The 20,503-nt window shown below is 29.6% G+C and overlaps 1 protein-coding gene across 3 annotated transcripts in view; it reads left to right on the top strand.

Moving 5' to 3' along the window:
* The window catches only part of LOC116775170 (KH domain-containing, RNA-binding, signal transduction-associated protein 2-like), a 121,778-nt gene that overhangs the window by 30,521 nt on the left and 70,754 nt on the right, over nucleotides 1–20,503 (top strand). For all 3 annotated transcript variants that reach the window (XM_061524615.1, XM_032668008.2, XM_032668007.2), the window contains exon 2: nucleotides 16,370–16,527. In XM_061524615.1, the coding sequence (XP_061380599.1) occupies nucleotides 16,419–16,527 (109 nt within the window). In that variant the 5' untranslated portion in view covers nucleotides 16,370–16,418. The remainder of the gene's footprint in view (nucleotides 1–16,369; nucleotides 16,528–20,503) is intronic.

Here is a 20,503-nt window from a genome sequence, read left to right as displayed (position 1 = left end):
TAAGTTGCAAAATTGTAACTCTTTTATATTTTTATTAGCTAATATCTAACAATATATACGACCTACGTCTGAATGATTGCCATGTTGTTATGTGTCTAATGTGTTTTGACTCATTCCTAGCAATTACGAATAATTTGAGACAAAAAATAAATCAATTATGGTAAATCTTAAATTTAGAGAAATAAATTTAAAGGTTATTAAGAGATTGAGAAATGGGAATTTCGTTTATTAATGAGATCTAAGATTTTCGCGAGTTTTATTCATTTAAATGAAACTAATACATTTTCCGATATACTACGCGGATTTTATTATTTTAAAAGTACATAATCCCGACGTTTCGGTTACTTTTCAGCAACCGTGATCACGGGCAGACAGACACTCACATCTCGTAATATATCCGAAAATATATTAGTTACATTCGTTTAATTCGTTATTATTTAAGGGACATTTTAGGTTATCGAACATTCGATTTCCTCCTTAAAATTAACAAGGTTCTCACGAGATACTATAACCTATTCGCTTGGCTAAACTTTAGTAACTTCTCCAAAGTAAATGACCTTCTTTTCAAATAATGACCAACAAATGAGTATGAGTTTAGTGTATTAAATAGCATTGCATGTTTGCCAAATCGACTCCTGTTATCTTTATTGATACAGCTAAATACTATAATACTAGTTGCTTCAACTGAATATAATGAAATTCATTGTATCTGTCTCCTTACTCGGACCTGCCATAGTTTTTATTTCAGGTAATTTTTATCCGTATGGGTACACAATGATGAATTAATAAAAATTATCTTAAATAAAAAAATTAAAAGTATGAATTTTTAAAACATGACATATTTTTAAAAAGCGTTATTGAATAATACATTTCAACTTAGACTGTTTTGGCTTTCAAACTCCCTTTAAAATATAACAGCTTTAACTTACAATATTTCTTGCATTTATTTTAATATAAAATCAAAAGGAATAAATTAAAATTTTATTAATATAGCCAGGAGAGTTTTTCCTTAGTGCTTTCTTTTTAAAAAAATATTCAGCGTTCTTGATTTCATAAACTATGGAAGTCACTTTGAAATATTAGAACCCATCCACTTCTATGATTTCGAAATAAATTTTCAAAGAGTTATTATACATGATATTTTATATCTAATCTGTTAAAGTGGTTTCCATAATGTGCACGTTGCAATCTTATTACTAATTTTGTAAATGCGAAAGTTTATAAGAATGTACGAATGTTTGTTGCTCCTCAACGTAAAATGTACTGAACGAATTTTAATAAAACTTTCCAATAATATTGCTTGGATGTCAGAATGAAATATGTACTATAATTAATCCCTTCATTGTGTAGAATCTGCACAAAAGTACATTGCTCCAGTTGTATGTATTATAAAGTCACGTGAAACAGAGGATAGATGTCGCTGTTGAGCATTAAGTCATGTCTGAACACAACGTCGAATACAAGGATTAAGTCGCCCAGAATATTATGTATATTTGTACTTTATTAATTAAGTCGTTTTTGCCCGCTCCTTCATCCACGTCAATTTCAGAATTAGTAATTTATAGCTGACCAGGCTAAGTCTATTCTGTCCTAGAAACCGTAAATAACCATATGTTTAATTTTATTAGGTGTTTTTTTCGTTTTCGCTCGCACTTAATTAAATAGCCTATGTCCCTCTTGTGGTTCTAAGCTATCTCCCCACCAATTTTCAGCATATATATATATATATATATATATATATATATATATATATATATATAATATACAATGAACGGATTTCTGATTTGATATCGTGTTAAGGCCGTTGATTTTAATATTTTACCCATTGGTAGTGCATTTTTCTCACGTATGTTTTTTCTTTGCAGCAAGGAACAAATATAGAATAGTAATTTTTCGGTGTGGGTATCCGAATATACACATGTAAAAAAGTTATTAAAAAATATTATTATTATAAATATAAAAATATATTTCATCAATTGGATTGAAAAATACAAAAATTATTTTCACTAATTATCATCGCTTAAAATATAATTAAAAATTATAAGAATACACTGCAAGATGGTAATTTTTTTTAATTGTTTATGAAAAAAAAAACAAATATCTGAGAATATTTACAGCGAATGGTTCAATACCTTTTCTAATTGGAAACACTGAAAAGTACTATCGACTAATGATCTGCGTTACTCGAACTCGTTATGCCGCAAATTAAAACATTCCAGGGCATGCACTTTTGTACCAACAGCACTTGATTTAATAAGACCGACCTTCTTGAAAAATAATTATCGGAATCTGATAAGTAGATACAAACATGTAAAAGATTTTTTTTATCTGTGACGAAAATAAAATAGTCTAAAATATAAACCACCTTCAGTAAATTCATAACGAAGAATTTAGTTCCTTTTATATATCTATCCACCATTATGTCCCGGGGTCTCTATCACTACACCCGCTTAAACCGGTCTTCTAGGTATTTATTATCAATGGCCTCTAGACGGCCTTTTGTTAAATTTCCGCATTGTCACGGGTAAGCGAAAGAGTTTCCTATTTAATAACGACGTTCCGGCCACTACATAGAACGTTATGAGGGGCTGATAACAGTGTGCTCCACAGCAAACAAGTAAAGCTACTATTAAAAATACTAGGAAGCAGGAAAAAACTGCTCAGTGTAAGGCCTCGAATTTCACATAAGTTACGACTGAAAAAGTCCTTGCGATTTAATTACAACAGAATAATGAGGGAAAAAAAGCTCGTTAACCTCGTAACACACCACTGAGTCGTTAAAAATATTAACAAAATAGAAACTTTCCCATTTTTAAAAGAATAAAAACTAATTAAAATTTTTTTTACTTCTATTTTCTAATCTTGTTTTGCTATCTCTACTTTTTTTTACATCCGAAAAAAAGCTTACTGCATGCGACAGCAACCGTTTTAATATTCGAGCTGTGAATTCCGAATCACAATTTGTGGTTTTCGATGTACGAAATTCAGCTACCAAGATTGGTACATTAAAGTCGGATCAATGCTGACAACATCAATATAAAGCTGGTTTAATCAAGTTTACCGAATTTGTATGTGTTTCAAGAGCTGAAAATAGTACGTTTTAATTTATTATCCGCAATTTACACTTTTAATCTAGCGTCATTGTTGTCGTTTAAAATATAATAAATTTAAAACAAAATTCGCGATACTCACCACATACAGATGCCGAGATAGTTAAACTGTAGGTTTATAAGATATTCTGCTTAAATTTTTTGTTGTTACGACGTTCTGAAGTGTTGTGAAATCATACCTAATCATAATGGTAATTTTCTAACATTATATGTAACATTTACTATTTTCAGATACTTAACAAAACTTTCTTTTCCCTCCACATTATTACGATGCCACATAAAATGCACAAAATTGATTTCGAACTTTTGCTTAAACGAGCTTACACCTTAATTTGACAATTAAATTTAAACTAAGAAAATAATGAAATAAACATCGGACTATGTTTAGCTAATACGAACAAAGAATATAATAATATTAATTTAGTGTTAGAAAACTGACTGTGTCAAATATACCCAAATCTAGAGGGTGTTTTTTTTCTGTCAAATAGTCTCTAGTTAATAAGTTTTTATTGAATATTGATACACCGATAGCGCAAGATATTAGACGTTAAAAATATTTACGTGATATATTTAACTATAAAACATTCAAATCTACAAACGCGGATGAAACTGTATGTATATATTGTTATTTATATCCAAAAGTAAGTTACTATAATTGAACTTTACCTTAAGCCGCTTTCGGAGCAGCCGCCTAAAAATGTCAAGAACCTATGAGTACATGATATGTCAACGAATATTTAAATGTTCATGAGAATATAAAAACATTTATATTACGAGTATGTCATGAGTAGAGTTTGCAAGAAAAATGAATACTTTTTTTACATAAAAAAAGACATGAAAAGGCCTTTAGGTTGAAAAAATATGCGTTTATGCCAATTAAGTTTGACAATGTCAACAATATTACTATATATATATATATAAAACGGAATCCCTATTTCCCTTGGACACGACATCACGCCTGAACGACTGGACCGATTACACAAATTTTTCTTTGTTGTGTTAGTTATTCTCAGGACAAGGTTCTTTTGAAAGAAAAAAAATAAGAAAATTGCGCGGTAAATGTACAATTTAAGAAAAAGTAACAATCACCTTCATTAAGTTGTTTTTTATTCTTTTTTCTAAGCATATTGTATGACAATTGTCTGTCAGTTGTTCAGATAGATCGTACATGTTCAATATCGTTTACGAAGTACTCATAATTCTATATAAACGTAATGGTTTTTTTTGCTTTAATTATAATTACATTAGTCGGAAATAAGCACTTCATTTTTATAATCCAGGATCTATGATTTTAAAAGCGAACTATATCCCTTATCCAGCTCCCTTGTCTGAATGATGACTTTGACATTTAAAGATAATGTCTATAGGGTCTAATAGTAATTGATGAAACTGAATGATAATAGATTTTATTGTTTATTCTCTAATCAGCTGTTTAGTGACACACAGTGAATCTAACAATCATTCTTTCGTAGATTCTAAATTAGTACCGTGCATTGTACTGCGTAGTTCCATAAATATGAAAGTGTTTAAATATAGTTTTTATTTAAATAGACATTTTATGTTTCATAGAGTTATGGCAGTGTTTCATTAGGGTATGCATATATCACAAATGATTTCTTGAATTCAGAGGTATTCCAACGGAACAGAGCTTAAATTTGAATTCATATAATATTTACCTATCATTATTATATTTTGAATTTTTATAAATATTTGTCATTTAATTTTAATCACGAATAAAAAAAAGTCATAATTCACTGAGATACCAATCAGGGAATGATCTCTTTGTGATTAATGAAGCGGAACCAGGTCATCTACAAAACCATTTATACCAAGCGTCTGACGTTGCATTGACAGGTTAAGAGACACTTCACTCTCATATCATCTTTACATTTGGCAACTATCAGCGGCCTAATTGTAGTCTATTTTGATCTAACCACAGAATATTTGGTCTAATATTTTCACAGACACTGGATTAGATAGTTTTACTTCTACTATACTATATTAGAAAAATTTTTCATTGTACTTTTTTTTTAATACGTAAATTTTATTGTTCCCATAGTTTTTGTTAAAGCGTTCAAGGAAATTTATGTATACTCATCATCATGTAAATATTATTTCAAAATTTTATATTAAATTTATTGCAGAATATTCGGGAACTGATCTGGCAAAGTCTCAACGCTATTTATGAATGAACAAAGCGGCTTCCGGAACTAATTTGTTTCATTACTCTCGAACTAAAATGCTACAAGCTATGTAGTATTATTTTATTTATGTGCACTTCCTATAATTAAATTATATACTCTCAATAATAATGACACTACTAAAGTTTGAAAATAAACAAAACTGTCATGTAGATTACATAATATAATTCATAAATACAGAAATACTAAATAATTGTGTATTTTGTTAAGAAGCAAAAAGAAATCGTTTTTATTGCTAACTCTATTCTGTCCTAATTGGGTATAAACATCTGTTCTTTGTGGCAGCAATCCTTAACATTAACGAAACCGAGGTTTTTATTTGTATTTTCTCAATAAGACGCATGCCAATGTTGGTATTCGATGCTAGATTCTTGTTTTCTGTTAGACAAGTTTATTTTAGAGATCAAAAACAACAGTTTACTTTCGTATCCTATCGAAGATGGCAGCAAAATAATAATTTTAATATGTTTTTGCAACGATGATGCAACTTTCTTTCACATCGTCGTAGGCTTTTTACTTGGCATTTGGAGCCCTAAATGTATACTAAATAAACAAATTCGATAGTTAATAGACGTATGATAAAAAAAATCATATGTGGAGAATTTGAACAAAGAAGCAAATGCACATTACCACAACCGTTTGAAACGTGACATGCGATAAATGAACGATAAAATTGAACGAATCTAATATGAATTATTCGGTTTTCACCAAGATAGAATGATTAGGCTTTTTTTTATTACGACCAAAATCTGGAGCACAACATGTAATTAAGTGAGCCAAAGTTAACTAGATTACAATAAAGTACTTAAACGTACACTATAATGTAGAGTTTCTGTGTGGCTTAAATGTTAGTGTAAAATGTTCATATATACATTATTACCCGTTGTTATATAGGTTGTACAGGAAGCTTCAAATCCTCTATACCTTGCGCTAAACACTAATAGCATCGGATTTCTCTACCGTTTATACCTTCATGAGAGGCATTAAGCTTTTGAATTACAGTGCAACCATTTTTCTGATTCCCTGTCATTACCAGAAATACGGAGATTTAAGACATTAGATGTTAAAAATTGTTTAAATAAATAAAAATAATCAGTCTATCTATTTATGTAAATATTTACTTAAATCTCACAGAATTTTCAAACAAGCCATTTCTTCGCTGTCTAATAGATAGTTGAATAAAATACGATTAGAAAAATTTTAATGAACTTATTTGTATGAGTCAATCAGCAAACCGGTAATAGAAAATGTTTTATTAGTTTATTTAATAGAAGAAGAGATTTAGATTGTGGAGTTGTTTCTAGAACAGGTGACGGAGGCTAACGATTTTAAAAAATCAATTGCAGTTACCTTAAACTTTGTTTTAATGTGAATGTCTGAAACAAATCGTTTGATCCAGAACTAAACTTTTAAAGGTCTCGTTTGTTTCGCCTTCTTTTAATTAAATAATAAATTTGAAACGTATAATGTATTTGGAACTACCTTAAAATATATATTTGGTATTGCAATTGTTAATTTATATAAATATAGAAAACCGTTGGAATACGATTTCACAGTTTTGAACACAAATACAAATAATCGTTTTAATATTATAAGAAAATAAGTAAGAAAGTGGAATGTGCTATTTAATTAAGTTTTCGTAACTAGGAAAATGTGAATTATGTAATTTATATAAGAGACCTCTCAACATTCCATGGATTCATCGTACGGTTGCCGGGTCCATCGCGTTGCAGGGAGAGGAGCCTCAACAGTGCCTGGGACTTGCGACCCAGGTGTAGGGTTAAGGGGACCTTATCTAACGCGCGTTAAACGCACACCTCCACTGTCCAAGCTCCTTTCCCTACCTAACCAAATTTAAAACGAATCTACTAGGGCTGCCTTCGAGGCACGTTCCAAGAATGAACTGATGTTAATTCTTGGCAGGGCCAAGTCTTTTAGCAGGTTGTAGAGACCTTTGGCTGTTATACGTCTCGCTCCTACTTCTACCGCGTAAAAATTTACAACGAACCTATTCTTAGTGAGTTCTTTGGTGAGCTCGTAATACTTGTTGACCTTGATGACATAGTCTCTGGGGATGTTGGTTTCCTATGAAACTGTGAGCTCTATTATCACAACGCGCTTTAAAATTCGTGAGTTATAAAATATGTCCGGTCCGCTATCGCAAAAATATCCTCTGGGATTTTATATTGCTTCTCATACGTATCCATCATTAAAGTCCAATTCGAAACCGCTTTAATGATAGAGTAAGGCTTGACGTTTGATTTTGTAGCCCTAGTGCCTTCTCTCACAAAACCTATGAATGGAGGTTTGTAGTTATTTCTTATTGCGATCTTGCTACCGAAAGACTAACCGCTTCACGCAGGTATGATTTCTAAAACTCTATCGTGACGACGCGAGTATTAACCGCTATCCATGAATACCCTAAATCCCACCAGCAAGTGCTTAGTAGTTCCCACTGCTTTCCCGCAGATAAACCAAGTTTTTTTGGTACTTTTACCCTATCTTACTAAATTACTTTGATCTGGGAGAGTCATCTGGAACGCATTGAGATAAAATTTTAGCAGTGCTGGCGACCAATCATGAATTAAAGTGCGCCGTTTTAGTGCTAATGGTATGCAAATCTCCTATATGTAGCCACTCAAGTATATAAACTTTTTTCAATGCAAAATATCTTTTCAGTGGTTAAATAAGATTGATGACATAAAACCACGTGATATCACATATGTATGTTAAATTAATTGATAATGATGATCTGCATAAGAACCAAACACTTCAGTTGACAATCAATCAATCACATTAAATAATATAATGATTGAGTTACTTCAAGTAAAACAAAATCACTTGGTATAATTTTTAAATGAATTCAATGAAATTATTTTTTTATTTTTATATAAATATCTTATTTTGTAGACGAAATTTATTTATGGAATAATTTTTATATGAAACTTTTTTGATGTTCTTTATTCATAACATATATTTTAAATACCAAATATTACCAGTGATTTCGACCTGTTAACTTAACTCTAAATTTCAATCTTTCTAAATTTTAAACGCTATATCCTGCATCAAGAATATTCAGGTCAAAATTATGTAATAATTTACATTTATTAATGTTAATTCAAAACATACTCTTAAATAATATTTAAATAACTAGTTTGTCTTAAAATTTAAATTAATTTTTTCAAGTATTATTATTAATAATTTGCGTGAAGGAAAATGTCTTTTAGCCTTGTTGTTCTTATTATTGTTGCATTATATTAACAGTTGAGATGCACTCTCTAGTATAATTTGATATCATCAAAGAATTAAACCACTAGTATTTTCGTAAGAAACCTCAAATAGAACCTACATCCGGGGTTTTGATAAGACTTGTGGAATTTTAATATCACTAACATAACTAATAAAAAGGAAAATAATTAGAGTAGACGTGCCTACAACTGAGATTAATTGAGTACTCTTGAGTATCTTAAGATGGTTATATCTTGTTTGTTAGGAACAAGTCATTTCGAACATTTAAATCACGCAACCGTCACGAAGGTTGAGGGTAGACTGAGTAAGATGGACATATGTTTACCTTCCTCTTCCTCTCACTCACTTGTTTGAGGAAGTGATTAGCATTACTTCGAGGAATATAAAATATGATGTAAGCTTTATGTTGAAACACTAGAAAAAAAAACAAGACATGATTTTTTGTAATGGAACCGATGTATTTATTAGTAAGCACTATACTTATATAATACAGTAAGTAAATATAGTAAGAAATTAATATACTTATATAAAAGTGAACCTTAACAAGACCATATACTAAATATCTTTATGTTGTCTTAGCGTTTAATAAATAATTACAATATTTGTAGATATGATAACTGTCTGGGTTTTTACGTACGCATATCCAAGTACTGTTACTTAATATCACAACAAATCTGAATTGTTCTTAAAATGGATATATTATATAACAGAGTGAATCTGTCCTAATATACACAATGTCATATCAATACAATGTGTAGTGCAACAGAGCTTCACAGTAACGAAACCATTGTGACGCCGACAGAGGGATAGAAATGTCAATGTATAACTTCGACGTATAGCAAATTGGAGTATCAATAAAGGGCATTAAGAACATTGTAAAGAAAAAAATTCAAACACACAATTCTTATTCACTTGTATACTACAATATATATATATATATATATATATATATATATATATATATATATATATATATATATATATATGGTGTTCACAATATATTTTCTCTAAATATTTGTTGGGTTTTTGAATTGTATTTAGTATTTTTTTATTGTTAAATTAATTTTTTTTATTAATAAAAGTATATGAAACCTTCTCTTTCATTAGTAAATTGTTTGAACCGGTTGCTTTTCTTGATAAATTTGAAGCCTCATTATCATCATTTATACTTTCATACAAAATTTAATTAGTACTTGTGAATAAAATAAGTACATTATATACGTTAAATTACACATGAAATTCAGCAAACAATATATTAATTATAACATTAAAGTACCTACTGTAATTCACAAAATATGAGTGAAAATTTTTGCTTAGTTTCAATTTGACTTTTGTATAATTCTACCTACATTTTTAAGTTCTTATTATTATTTAATATATATTAAACGAAGAACGCCCGCAAGGAAAATCATTTCCTTAGTTAGAACTCAAAAGTAATAAAACTGAAAATAAATCTATTGTTCTTCACACATGAGTCCGCATGCAAATGCTGAATAAATATTTGCATATGCACCTCGTTTCGTTGCTTATTTGAACACTGATGAGCAGTCTTAAGCTCTATTTCGTTTGCTGTAGTCTCAACAATTCTGGTTGGACTATTTTTAATAGAAAAATTTCATACCAAATTAAATGCTTTTTTTATAAAAAACGCTGTTACTTCGTTTATTTGCACATGCAGATAAGCACGTTAAGTATTAATAACTATTTCTAAACTATGAATATACTCATATAGTATCTCTAAAACTAACATTCTTTCTCTACACGAAAAACCACAGTTTTTACCAAGGTTTTTCGCAGTCCGACATCCGATTTCTATGTTACGAATTCAACCAGTGTTGGTTTTACAAAGCGAAGATATTCTTTAACCTCTAACCTTATATCTGCTATTGTATTGAATCAGTGCGAACAGGAAAAACTAACACAAATACATTCGATGTGAGATTGATATTCAAAATCAAATATCCTAGCAATCTTTTTTGGCACCCACATATATGTATATTAGGGTATAAATATAAATTAAATATTGATGTTTTTTTTAATGGATCATTCGTAATAAAATGTCGTACTTTGCATGTTTATCGATAAATTCGTAAATAAAATACTTCTGTTTATAAGAATCAATGAACACTGTTTTGCCTTTTGATGATAAACTGAAAGAAACACGTTTGTCAAGTATTTTTGTAGAGACATTCATCACTTACAATAACTGTTGCTTATCATAATCTTATTAAATGGCATCAAAGTGAATTTTTTTTAAATTAAAAAATTATATACTAAAATCATAACTTGACAAAATCTCTATTAAGTTTTTTTTAATTCATGCTATGGATTCATTCACACTGGAATGTCAACTTTTTTATTTTTTGAACAAAAACGCGAAGGAGTTGTTGTAATCATACAATGGCGGATTTTTGTTTTAAAGACTCCACCTACATTTTCCTCAACACCTGGAAGAGCACAAATAATTCTAAATAATAATCATAGCAACTTGGTTAGTATAACACAGGACATTGTTGCGGAATTATATCGATACGTAAATTCTTACTTAAAATTTTGAAACAAAAAACATAATTTTGACATATTCATACGAATAATGCTATTTTATAAAATAATGAAATAAGATAGACTGTTCATATTTTTATATAATAAACAAAACAACATATGAGACTCATGCATTTTTTTTATTTTACTCGTATTCAATGATTTATTTCATTTGTTAGACACTTTTGTCTCTTTCTGCTGAGATAACTATTATATATATATATATACTAGCTCTTTAGGATCAAAAAAACACTTGCACCTAGCCTTGTATTCTGCGTGTCCATATGCAAATTAGAGTATCTAAGGTAAGGAAAAACGTCCGCTGGGATTTGATAAAAATTATGGTGCCACGTAAAACCGACCGAATGTTACATTAAAATAAAATGAGTTTTTGTTGCAAGGTATCCTTACAGCAACTTTAATATAAATGATGTTAAAAAGACATATTTAAGTATAGTGCCTAAAACGTAACCGAGTTTTTGGGATACTAAGGGATTTTTAATATTGTATTTCTAAATTTTTCGTAAGTTTCCATTACTTTTCAGCAACCATGATTACTGGCAGATGAGATGAAATTGCCTAACGAAAACGCGTAGTTATTTGAAAATCTTAGTTTTTTAAATGTGTACACGCGAAAATCTCAGACATTCTTGTGTCTTTTACATTGTTGGAAGAAACAGTGGACAAATATCTGCTCATATAATCACATCATAACCCATCTTGCTTAGAACATAGATGGATTTTTGATGATTATTATCCTAGAGGATAACCTATAAGAACCTGACTTAGAAGTCAGGTTCTTATAAAAATTTACAGAACACAGTTGACTTCATAATCACAATTTTTAAATATAGTACCAGATAACATCAAAAACCAATGTAAGATAACAGAAAATAGTTAATATAAAAGGTTATACTTTTGACTGATTTGCTAAAATGTCTAAAATGTGATTAAGATCTTTAATAATGCCGTTTTTCGAATCACCTTCATCCCAAGGCCCATAAATATACAGAATACTTTCAGCGGACGTACGTGAATGTGTAATTTCACCATTTGAGACGCTTTTGAGCTGATTCGTAGAACCGCAATATGCAAGTTATTACGTTGCAGGCTAACTGGCTCGCGAACATTTCAGGTAGAATTATTATTATGGCTTCGGCTCCGTTCCTGATATTACCAGCTATATAACTTTTTCATGAGCTTCTCAAGTTAAGATAAGTGGAGTATAATTTTAATAAATGGAATGTTTTAAACAATAAGCCTTTTTTTTGGGTTTTGGAACTTAAATATTGTTTTGGTCTTATACGAAGTAAGTTCTTAGCACCTAAAATAATCGGCTTACAGCTTACTAGCAGAAGTTTTAAAGTGATATTAAAAAGGAGGAACAAAACCGTCCCTTACTTTCGTTGTGCCGCTAATATTTATTACAGAATCTAAATGTCAATTAACATAATCTTGTAACAAGAATAGTTTTAGATTTTAATCATTAATGGTGCGTAATTTTAACATGACTCATTAAATCAGCGGTTATTTTTATGGAGACTCTGAAGGTGATTCATGAATTTTGTAAGATTATCATCTGTCACGGTTGCCGCTCGAAGTTTATTATGCCTCTTAAACACGCAATACTAAAATTATATTTTATTTGTCTCCAAAATATAATAATGTGTTATTACGTCAATTCACGTGCTGATGTATTGTTTGCTGGTAGTTTTTATTTTGAAATTATTTCATTGTTTTTCGATCATAAACATTTTGACCTAAACTAATTGCTTTTTGTCCTAAAGTGCAAACAAAACACACATACACAGATAAATCCCTTGATAATTTTCCAATGGTAGAAAACACATATTTCAACCAAATACTTAGCTTCATTAAACATGTACGAGTATCTTCATGTAACTGTCACTGTGAACTTATTCCGAAAAACGATTTTTGACATTGTTCCACATAATTAGATTTTAAATAACTCGTTGTCAAATTACAAAGTCTATTGTAATATAAATTTAATGTTCCTTTATTATGTTTTTCATACAATTAAAATGATTTTGCATCAAAATGTCATGCTTGAAACACTTCACGAAAGTAATTTACCCGTCAATAAAATATGAAAGTTGAGCATAATCTAATTAAATGAAATAAATATTTATTGATAGTTATCTTAAATAATATTATTAATAATTAAAAAAAATTCAAGGCTTTTACATATGAATATTTCTAAGTACTTTTTTTATCATTACATTTATATTCATTAGTTGGTCTGAAAATATCAATTAAGAATAATGATGTATATTTGACAGGAATCTATGAGAAAAATACATATGTTTACTCCTCTAGTATATTGACAATTATAGCTATTGCAACTCTCTTTAGGCTTTCAATTAATTTCTAAAAGTATTTATTATTAAACGACAAGATATTACTTAGATTAAATTTTATAATATTTATAAGAAATCTCAAAGCTATATTTTACGGATTGCATTATATTTTTTACCATCTCAGTGTTGCCACCATCTCAATCTGACGTTGTATTTCCTACATAAAATTTCTGTTCCATGTTTGACGATTTAAATAGGAAAATACATGTATGAGAAAGTTTCATTACCTATGAAATTTGTTAAAATTTAAAGAATAAAGTGAAAATTTTAATATTATTAATTCAATATTATTTTTGTCTTAATATTTATATAGTTAATAACTGGTGATATTAATATAAATTTAAATAGGTAAATTAATTTCTTCATGGTTTTGTTAACGACTACTTTTTTATATAAAACTTTATTTTTTTAACCGAAAAATAAAATAGTTTATTTGATGTTAAATTATATGTATACATACCAATATAAAGAAATTATGATTTGTGGCGGGAATAATAGGATAACATGAGGGAAAACGGTATTATGGCTTCAAGCCCTCTAACTCAGTTAGACTCACTAGTTACTATTCTCGTCTATATTCTAATAGATACAACTGAAGAACTAAATGTGTTTTTAAATTTCTATTGCACTACAGTATTTATATTTTTCATTCATATACAATAATGACCCCTTTAAACGCGATTCATATAAAACTCTCCTTTAAACGTCATATTAATTGGTTATTCATCGAATTAAAACTTCACGCTAAAAGCACTTTTGCCCGCGAGAATACTCGATTTTAAAAAGAGCTTTTTGAATACGGATTTATTCACCGGTCATGAACAACATTAATTAATGTTCTGTTTTATATTCCTTATTCAATAATAATAATAAATAAAACACATAGAAGATTAACTTCTATGTGTTTTAACATGTTTGAATCGTAACTTTGAGCTTTTTTTTTTACAATATTAATAACTTTTTCTGTCATGAATAAATACATATATATATTTTTTTTTATTACATACAAATTACTTATTATTATGAAATATTATCCCATTAATGTTAAAGTATACTAATTTTTTTTGATTTATCATGAACAAGTAAATACGAAACTTAACAAAGTATATAAGTAAAACCTTCCTCGAGGACCACGCTATCGAGTGGTGATAGTTGTTTGATAATCGGTGCAGTAGATTTTCCGTTTAACACGAACACACAGACAGACGCGGCGAGGGACTTTGTTTTATAATATGTACTGATGATATATAATTGTTACGTTTTATTTCTTTTTAATGCACATTTTAGAATAAATACATTGAATGATAAAATGATTACATATATTATTTTGCAAGTAAAATCATTGTTAATATAAAAGCCACAGAGATTGTAAGGGTTTATTTAATTCGGTTAATTATAACTGTACAATGCTGAAGCATAAACTGACGCGTTGTAAGCACATCTGTTTCCGAGCTTGTCACGTTTTAACGTATTAAAAAAGCTTTATAATATATACTAGCATTATCTATTATAATAGCGTGTTCTACATTCAAATGATGTGCATTCCAATTCCCGCCAACGTTTATATTTTAGTACACCACAGACAATACTATAAATTAAATGAAAACAAAATGCCTCATTCCATATTTTGTACACATCGTTCTGGTCATATACATATATTTATAATAAAAAAAAACAGTACAGTATTAGCGGCCGCCGGGAAATGATCTACGCACTAATAAAAAAAAAAGTTTTACTTCAAATGTCAAAACTAGCACTGGAAGTTTGCCAGCGACGTCCGGCCCGTGACGAAATTGGCTTTTCAATTTAAATATTCTTTGAAGCTTGTTTTAAAATAAATATGATTTATCACTGCTCTTATTTAAAAAACAATATAATCTTTTTTGAAAATGTAATATTATGAACTGGGGTCAAGGGCGAAAGTGGAACTGATGAACCAAAATGTATATATGTTTTAATTCGAAATAATATAAGCAATTAGTGTACCCTGGGTGACGCTTTATATTTTGGTACAATTAAGTTTGGTATAAGGGACTTGTTATTCGATATTTTAAGGTCATAGTTATACCTCTTCAAATATTAATTACACGTTAACCTCTATAACTCACAGATAATAAAACTATATGCATATATATATATAAACTATGCAAAAAGTGATCATAAACAAATCTAATATTAATCTTATAGAGAGACGTTTAACGATTTTGATGAGTGGTGCAGCTTTCTATTTTCATTTATTTCATTTCCCGGTCCAGAGGAAATAAAAATAAATCTCCAATTTAAACATCCAGCGTATTGGAAATATAACAAAACTTTTAATTCACAGTACGTATTTTTAATATATAACAACATAGAAATCTAGCTGTCGAATATTTTTATTTACTCTTTTTTATCAAGTCACTACTATATTTTATTCACATTATAAAAAAAGTTGATTTTAGCTTCTATATTGACATCTGAAGTTAATATATTTTTGTGATAAGTCTCATATTTTCTCACTTCACGTATAATTTGTGTTTATTACAAGAACTCCCTTGTACTAATGGGCTCAACTTTTCTCACATAAATCGCACAAGCATTAGGGAATTATATCTGATTTATGTTTCAGAACGAATATTTCACGAGCGGTCAAGGATCACGATCGTGATATTTATTGTATGCTGTATATAACTATATATGTATATGTTGCTTTACCATTATTAATTAAAATTTCCTCTATAATAAATCATATCGACATTGATAAACCAATCGATGAGGGCGTTGAGAGAATTTAAGATGGCGATTGTGAAGCAATGTTTTTTTATAAATTATCAAAAGAATTAATACCTATAGAATTGTGATAAACTGTATATATCTTCCTGAAATAAATCTCATGATAAATCTGTTTCAGATCCAGTAACTGATTAGTGCAGTGATGTGTCAGTGAACATTATAACATTATGGAATCGAATCCACTACCGCTCGAGGATGACGAGGGCCACCCTCCCCAAGGCTCATCCACAGGCAGCGGCTCGTCCTCTGGTACCGGTTACTACGGGCACAAGAACGGTGAGTTTTATTTGTTATATAAAATTAAAATGACAGGAAGAGAGCAAACTAAGAAAAGATAGAAGTTGGAAAACGCGAATCTAGAACTTCGATATTTGTAATACTTACTTGTTTACTGAAAGCCTTAAGTAATTTATCATAATTTTTTGTCTTATTACTATCGGTTATTTATATTACGTTGAATAGATATTTCTTATTGTAATATATCTTATAAAATAAATATACAGTACCTACTATAATATTCAAAAAACCTTTTATAATATTTAAGTGTAAAGAAATAGTTATTACTGACAATAATCATAGCTTTCGATCTATATACTAAATTATAAAAAAATATATATTCTCTAAGCTAAATTCAATACGAGAATCTCACAGTTTGAAACCAAACCAATCCATTTCAAATCATTTGGAGTCAAACACTCTCGATGCAAAGCATCAGCGAAAATTTTATCTGTGACGTAGTAGACAAATTACCTGTTTGCCTAAAAATGCGCCCGCCGTCGTACATTTGCAGGCAAAATACGTGATGAGGAAAACGAATCAGCATTTTACTCAAATCGCCTTCTGTACCTTTCAGGCTTCTTTGTATACAGATGTCACATGTTTCGAGACGCGAAATCCATTAATAAAATAAATTGATTTTTTTTTTTTTTAAGGAATAAATGCGAATAGATTGTTACATTTGCATATATTTTGAGATTATTGGTACGTTTTTAAAATTATAGCTAACTTAATGAGATCTAAGACCTTCGCGATTATTCATTGAAATGAAACTAATATATTTCGGATTACGACGCGTATTTCATTATTAAAAAAACAAAATACTCCGGACGTTTCTTTGTAGTAACCGTGATTACCGAAAATTTAGCTATTAATTCATGTTCATTACAAAGCCATCAGAAATAAATAACAAAAAAAATATATATGTGAAGAAAGTAACTACTTTTAGAATTAAACTATGTTCTTTAATGCCAATTTTTCTTTGATGTGTAACTGAAGGTACTGAACCGACTTTACCGAAGTTTTCGTTTTTCAATTGAGACAAGTTTTCAACAACGTTTTATTTATATTAGATTAAAAAATGAAATTCTATTTCTGATTTCTATTTATGGTGATTACGATAAGCTATTTAGTTTTCTCGCTCTAACTCTTTGAGACATGATGTCAGTGGAATATTGATTGTAATTGGTATTAATTGAAACTACTTCTAGGTCAATGAACCCAGTTTTTTTTTATTTTGCTAGCTGGTCAGGCAATAGACTTATATAATAATGTCATTTTCCAATGACTGGAAGGCTAAAAAATATTAAATCAACTAATAACCTTCCACAGCAAGTTGATTATATCAGGACTAGGAACCCAAACCTTTATTCCCCAACAATATCTATCCAAATGATGTATTCGTTCTTTATGAGCTCTTGTTGATTTTGCCATAGCTTTGAATGGAGATATTAAAAGGTTCAAAAAGGCCAAAATAAATAGAATTTAACCCAGACCCGAATAAAATTTTACTATTCCTGTTTGTCTATAAATAAATGTCTTCCAATAGTCAAAACAAATACTTTTATAAGGAGCATGTGAGCTTAAGATAGGTACAATCGTTATTTTGTTATCCGTGTCTTTTTCGCATTTATATCTATAAAAGATAATAGACAATTGGAACAGCCCCCAATTTTAGAATCTCTAAAAGAAAAACGAAACGTTACATTTGAAGTTTAAACCTTATTTAAAAGTAATTTTGTACTGTGACCTTTGAAAATATGTATAGCAAAAGTTGCAAAAGAATAGTCATAAAAATATATGAAATATTCAAATTATATATATAGATGGGTTCATTTTTATGTCATATTCGACCTTATGTGTAAATAATTCTGAATCAGATAACATTTGTTTGTCGAACTTCTACGACTTGCTTACACGTGAATTAGATTTCTGATTTATATCTGTTATTCGAGGGAATTTGTGGTTCTATAGAACTATTTGTCGTAATGACCACGCTGTGTTCGATCACTTTTTGCTTGGATAACGACATTCGTTGAATAACATTTCCATGTTTGGACACGATTTATATATTAAGCGACCTTAATTAATATATTTTACATACATTCAATTATAAAATTTATATTTTTTATAAATCATGATACTAAAGAGTTTTACCAGTATATGTTTGTGTTACAGTCAATGATCACAGCGTAAGCATACAGTCTGACGTGATATATTTTGTATTTATTATCGGTAAGGTATTTTATCTTTTTAACGGATTATATTTTTAGAAATTTTCATCTTCTCATAAATGAAATATTACCAGTCTTGAGGGGATCTCAGTCTGTCGGGCCCATGTATATATCAGGAAGTATTCATGTGTAAACAGGTGGATTGATGATGGCCGTTTATAACGCTGTGTATGATACTCCTCTAATTTATTGTTTGTTTTGATACTACAGTCATGATAAAGTGAAGTGGCTGTATTAAATGCTTGGTAAACTCAGCATCTTTGTTTTGAAGTGCTCCCACTTTATAACTTGCTTCTATTTATATTTACGCCAGAATATTTTATGTAATGATTGCTATGTAAAAAGATATATGAAAAATAAAAATAATTTAAAATAATATGAATTATAGATAAGATCAAATATGTTTTTGTGTCATAATTTTACATTAGTTTGATCCTTAATTTACATCCCTATACAAAGATTACACACGGAATCCAAATTAGTACAATATAGGATTTTTTTTACCATAAATATCAAAATAGATAGTCAATTTTCGAACAAAATAACAATGAACCAGGAGCTGAATACAAAACGGCGTTAGTGAATTAGGATAGAAAATCCACTGAGGTGTTTCCTTCATAATTATCAAGACTTCAGACCAACAATAAAGCAGGTGGTCTTAATGCGTTTCGCTACATTACTCCCTTTATGAGGTCAAAATCCTGTATAGATACCGAAGTCATTAACGTCAAGAATTAAATACCATTTTGTTTTTATGACAGATAAGTACCAGATGGCTAAAGATGTGGCCACATTTTGATATTCTTTTTATGATAGTTTAAAAATATTGAAATCTAATCGTTTTAGCCTAACTGTAACATGTTTTCACCTAATACCAGTTATTAAATGTTATTGGAATTATCGTTTATTTTTATTAGTAAGAATTTCAACTTGCGGTCTTTCTTTCGTGAAAACTAAAATTGCTTTTTGCTTTTTCTAGCTTCATGAGTGTTAAAATAAAATAGCGCACAAGCAACCTCTTAAGTGACGATTCCAAAACATATCATACTAACAATATACACCATCACGATCCATCAAAGTTAGAGAAACAACGCAAACTATCATAACGTTCAAAAAATTGGTTCAAAGGTTAAAAAAAAATTAATAGAAAATTGTGTCTTAATTCATGCACATTATATAAACATCCGTACTTTTAAATACTTACTGGTGATGATGAAATTTTTCATTTCATATTTTAAAATGTTAATTTGGATAACGTTTACTTGGTTAAGAAAACGTATTATGAGACGAAACTTCTCAGCATTCCATGGATTCACCGTGAGAGTGCCGGGTCCATCGCGTTGCCAGGGACTTGCTGCCCAGCCGTAGGTTTAAGGGACTCCTATCTAACGCGCTATAAACGCTCACTTCCACCATCCAAGCTCCTCTCTCCACCTAACCAAATGTGACACGAGCCTACTAGGGGCGCCTTTGAAGTACGTTCTAAGAATAAATTGATATTAGTTCTGGACAGGCCCAAGTATTTTAGTAGGTTGTAGAGAGATTTAGATGTTATACCTCTCGCTGCCACATCTACCGAGTACAAATTTACGACGATTTAAAATATATCTGGCCTAGACACCGAAGCACAAATATCATCTAGGATTTTGTATTGTTTCTCATAACATATTGTATCCATCATTATATTAGTTTGACCCGGAGCCGCTTTAAGGATAGAGTAAGGCTTGACGTTTGATTTTGTT

The sequence above is a fragment of the Danaus plexippus genome, chromosome 25 (assembly GCF_018135715.1).
Source record: "Danaus plexippus chromosome 25, MEX_DaPlex, whole genome shotgun sequence".
Taxonomy (NCBI): domain Eukaryota; kingdom Metazoa; phylum Arthropoda; class Insecta; order Lepidoptera; family Nymphalidae; genus Danaus; species Danaus plexippus.
This window is presented reverse-complemented; position numbering and strand designations above follow the sequence as displayed.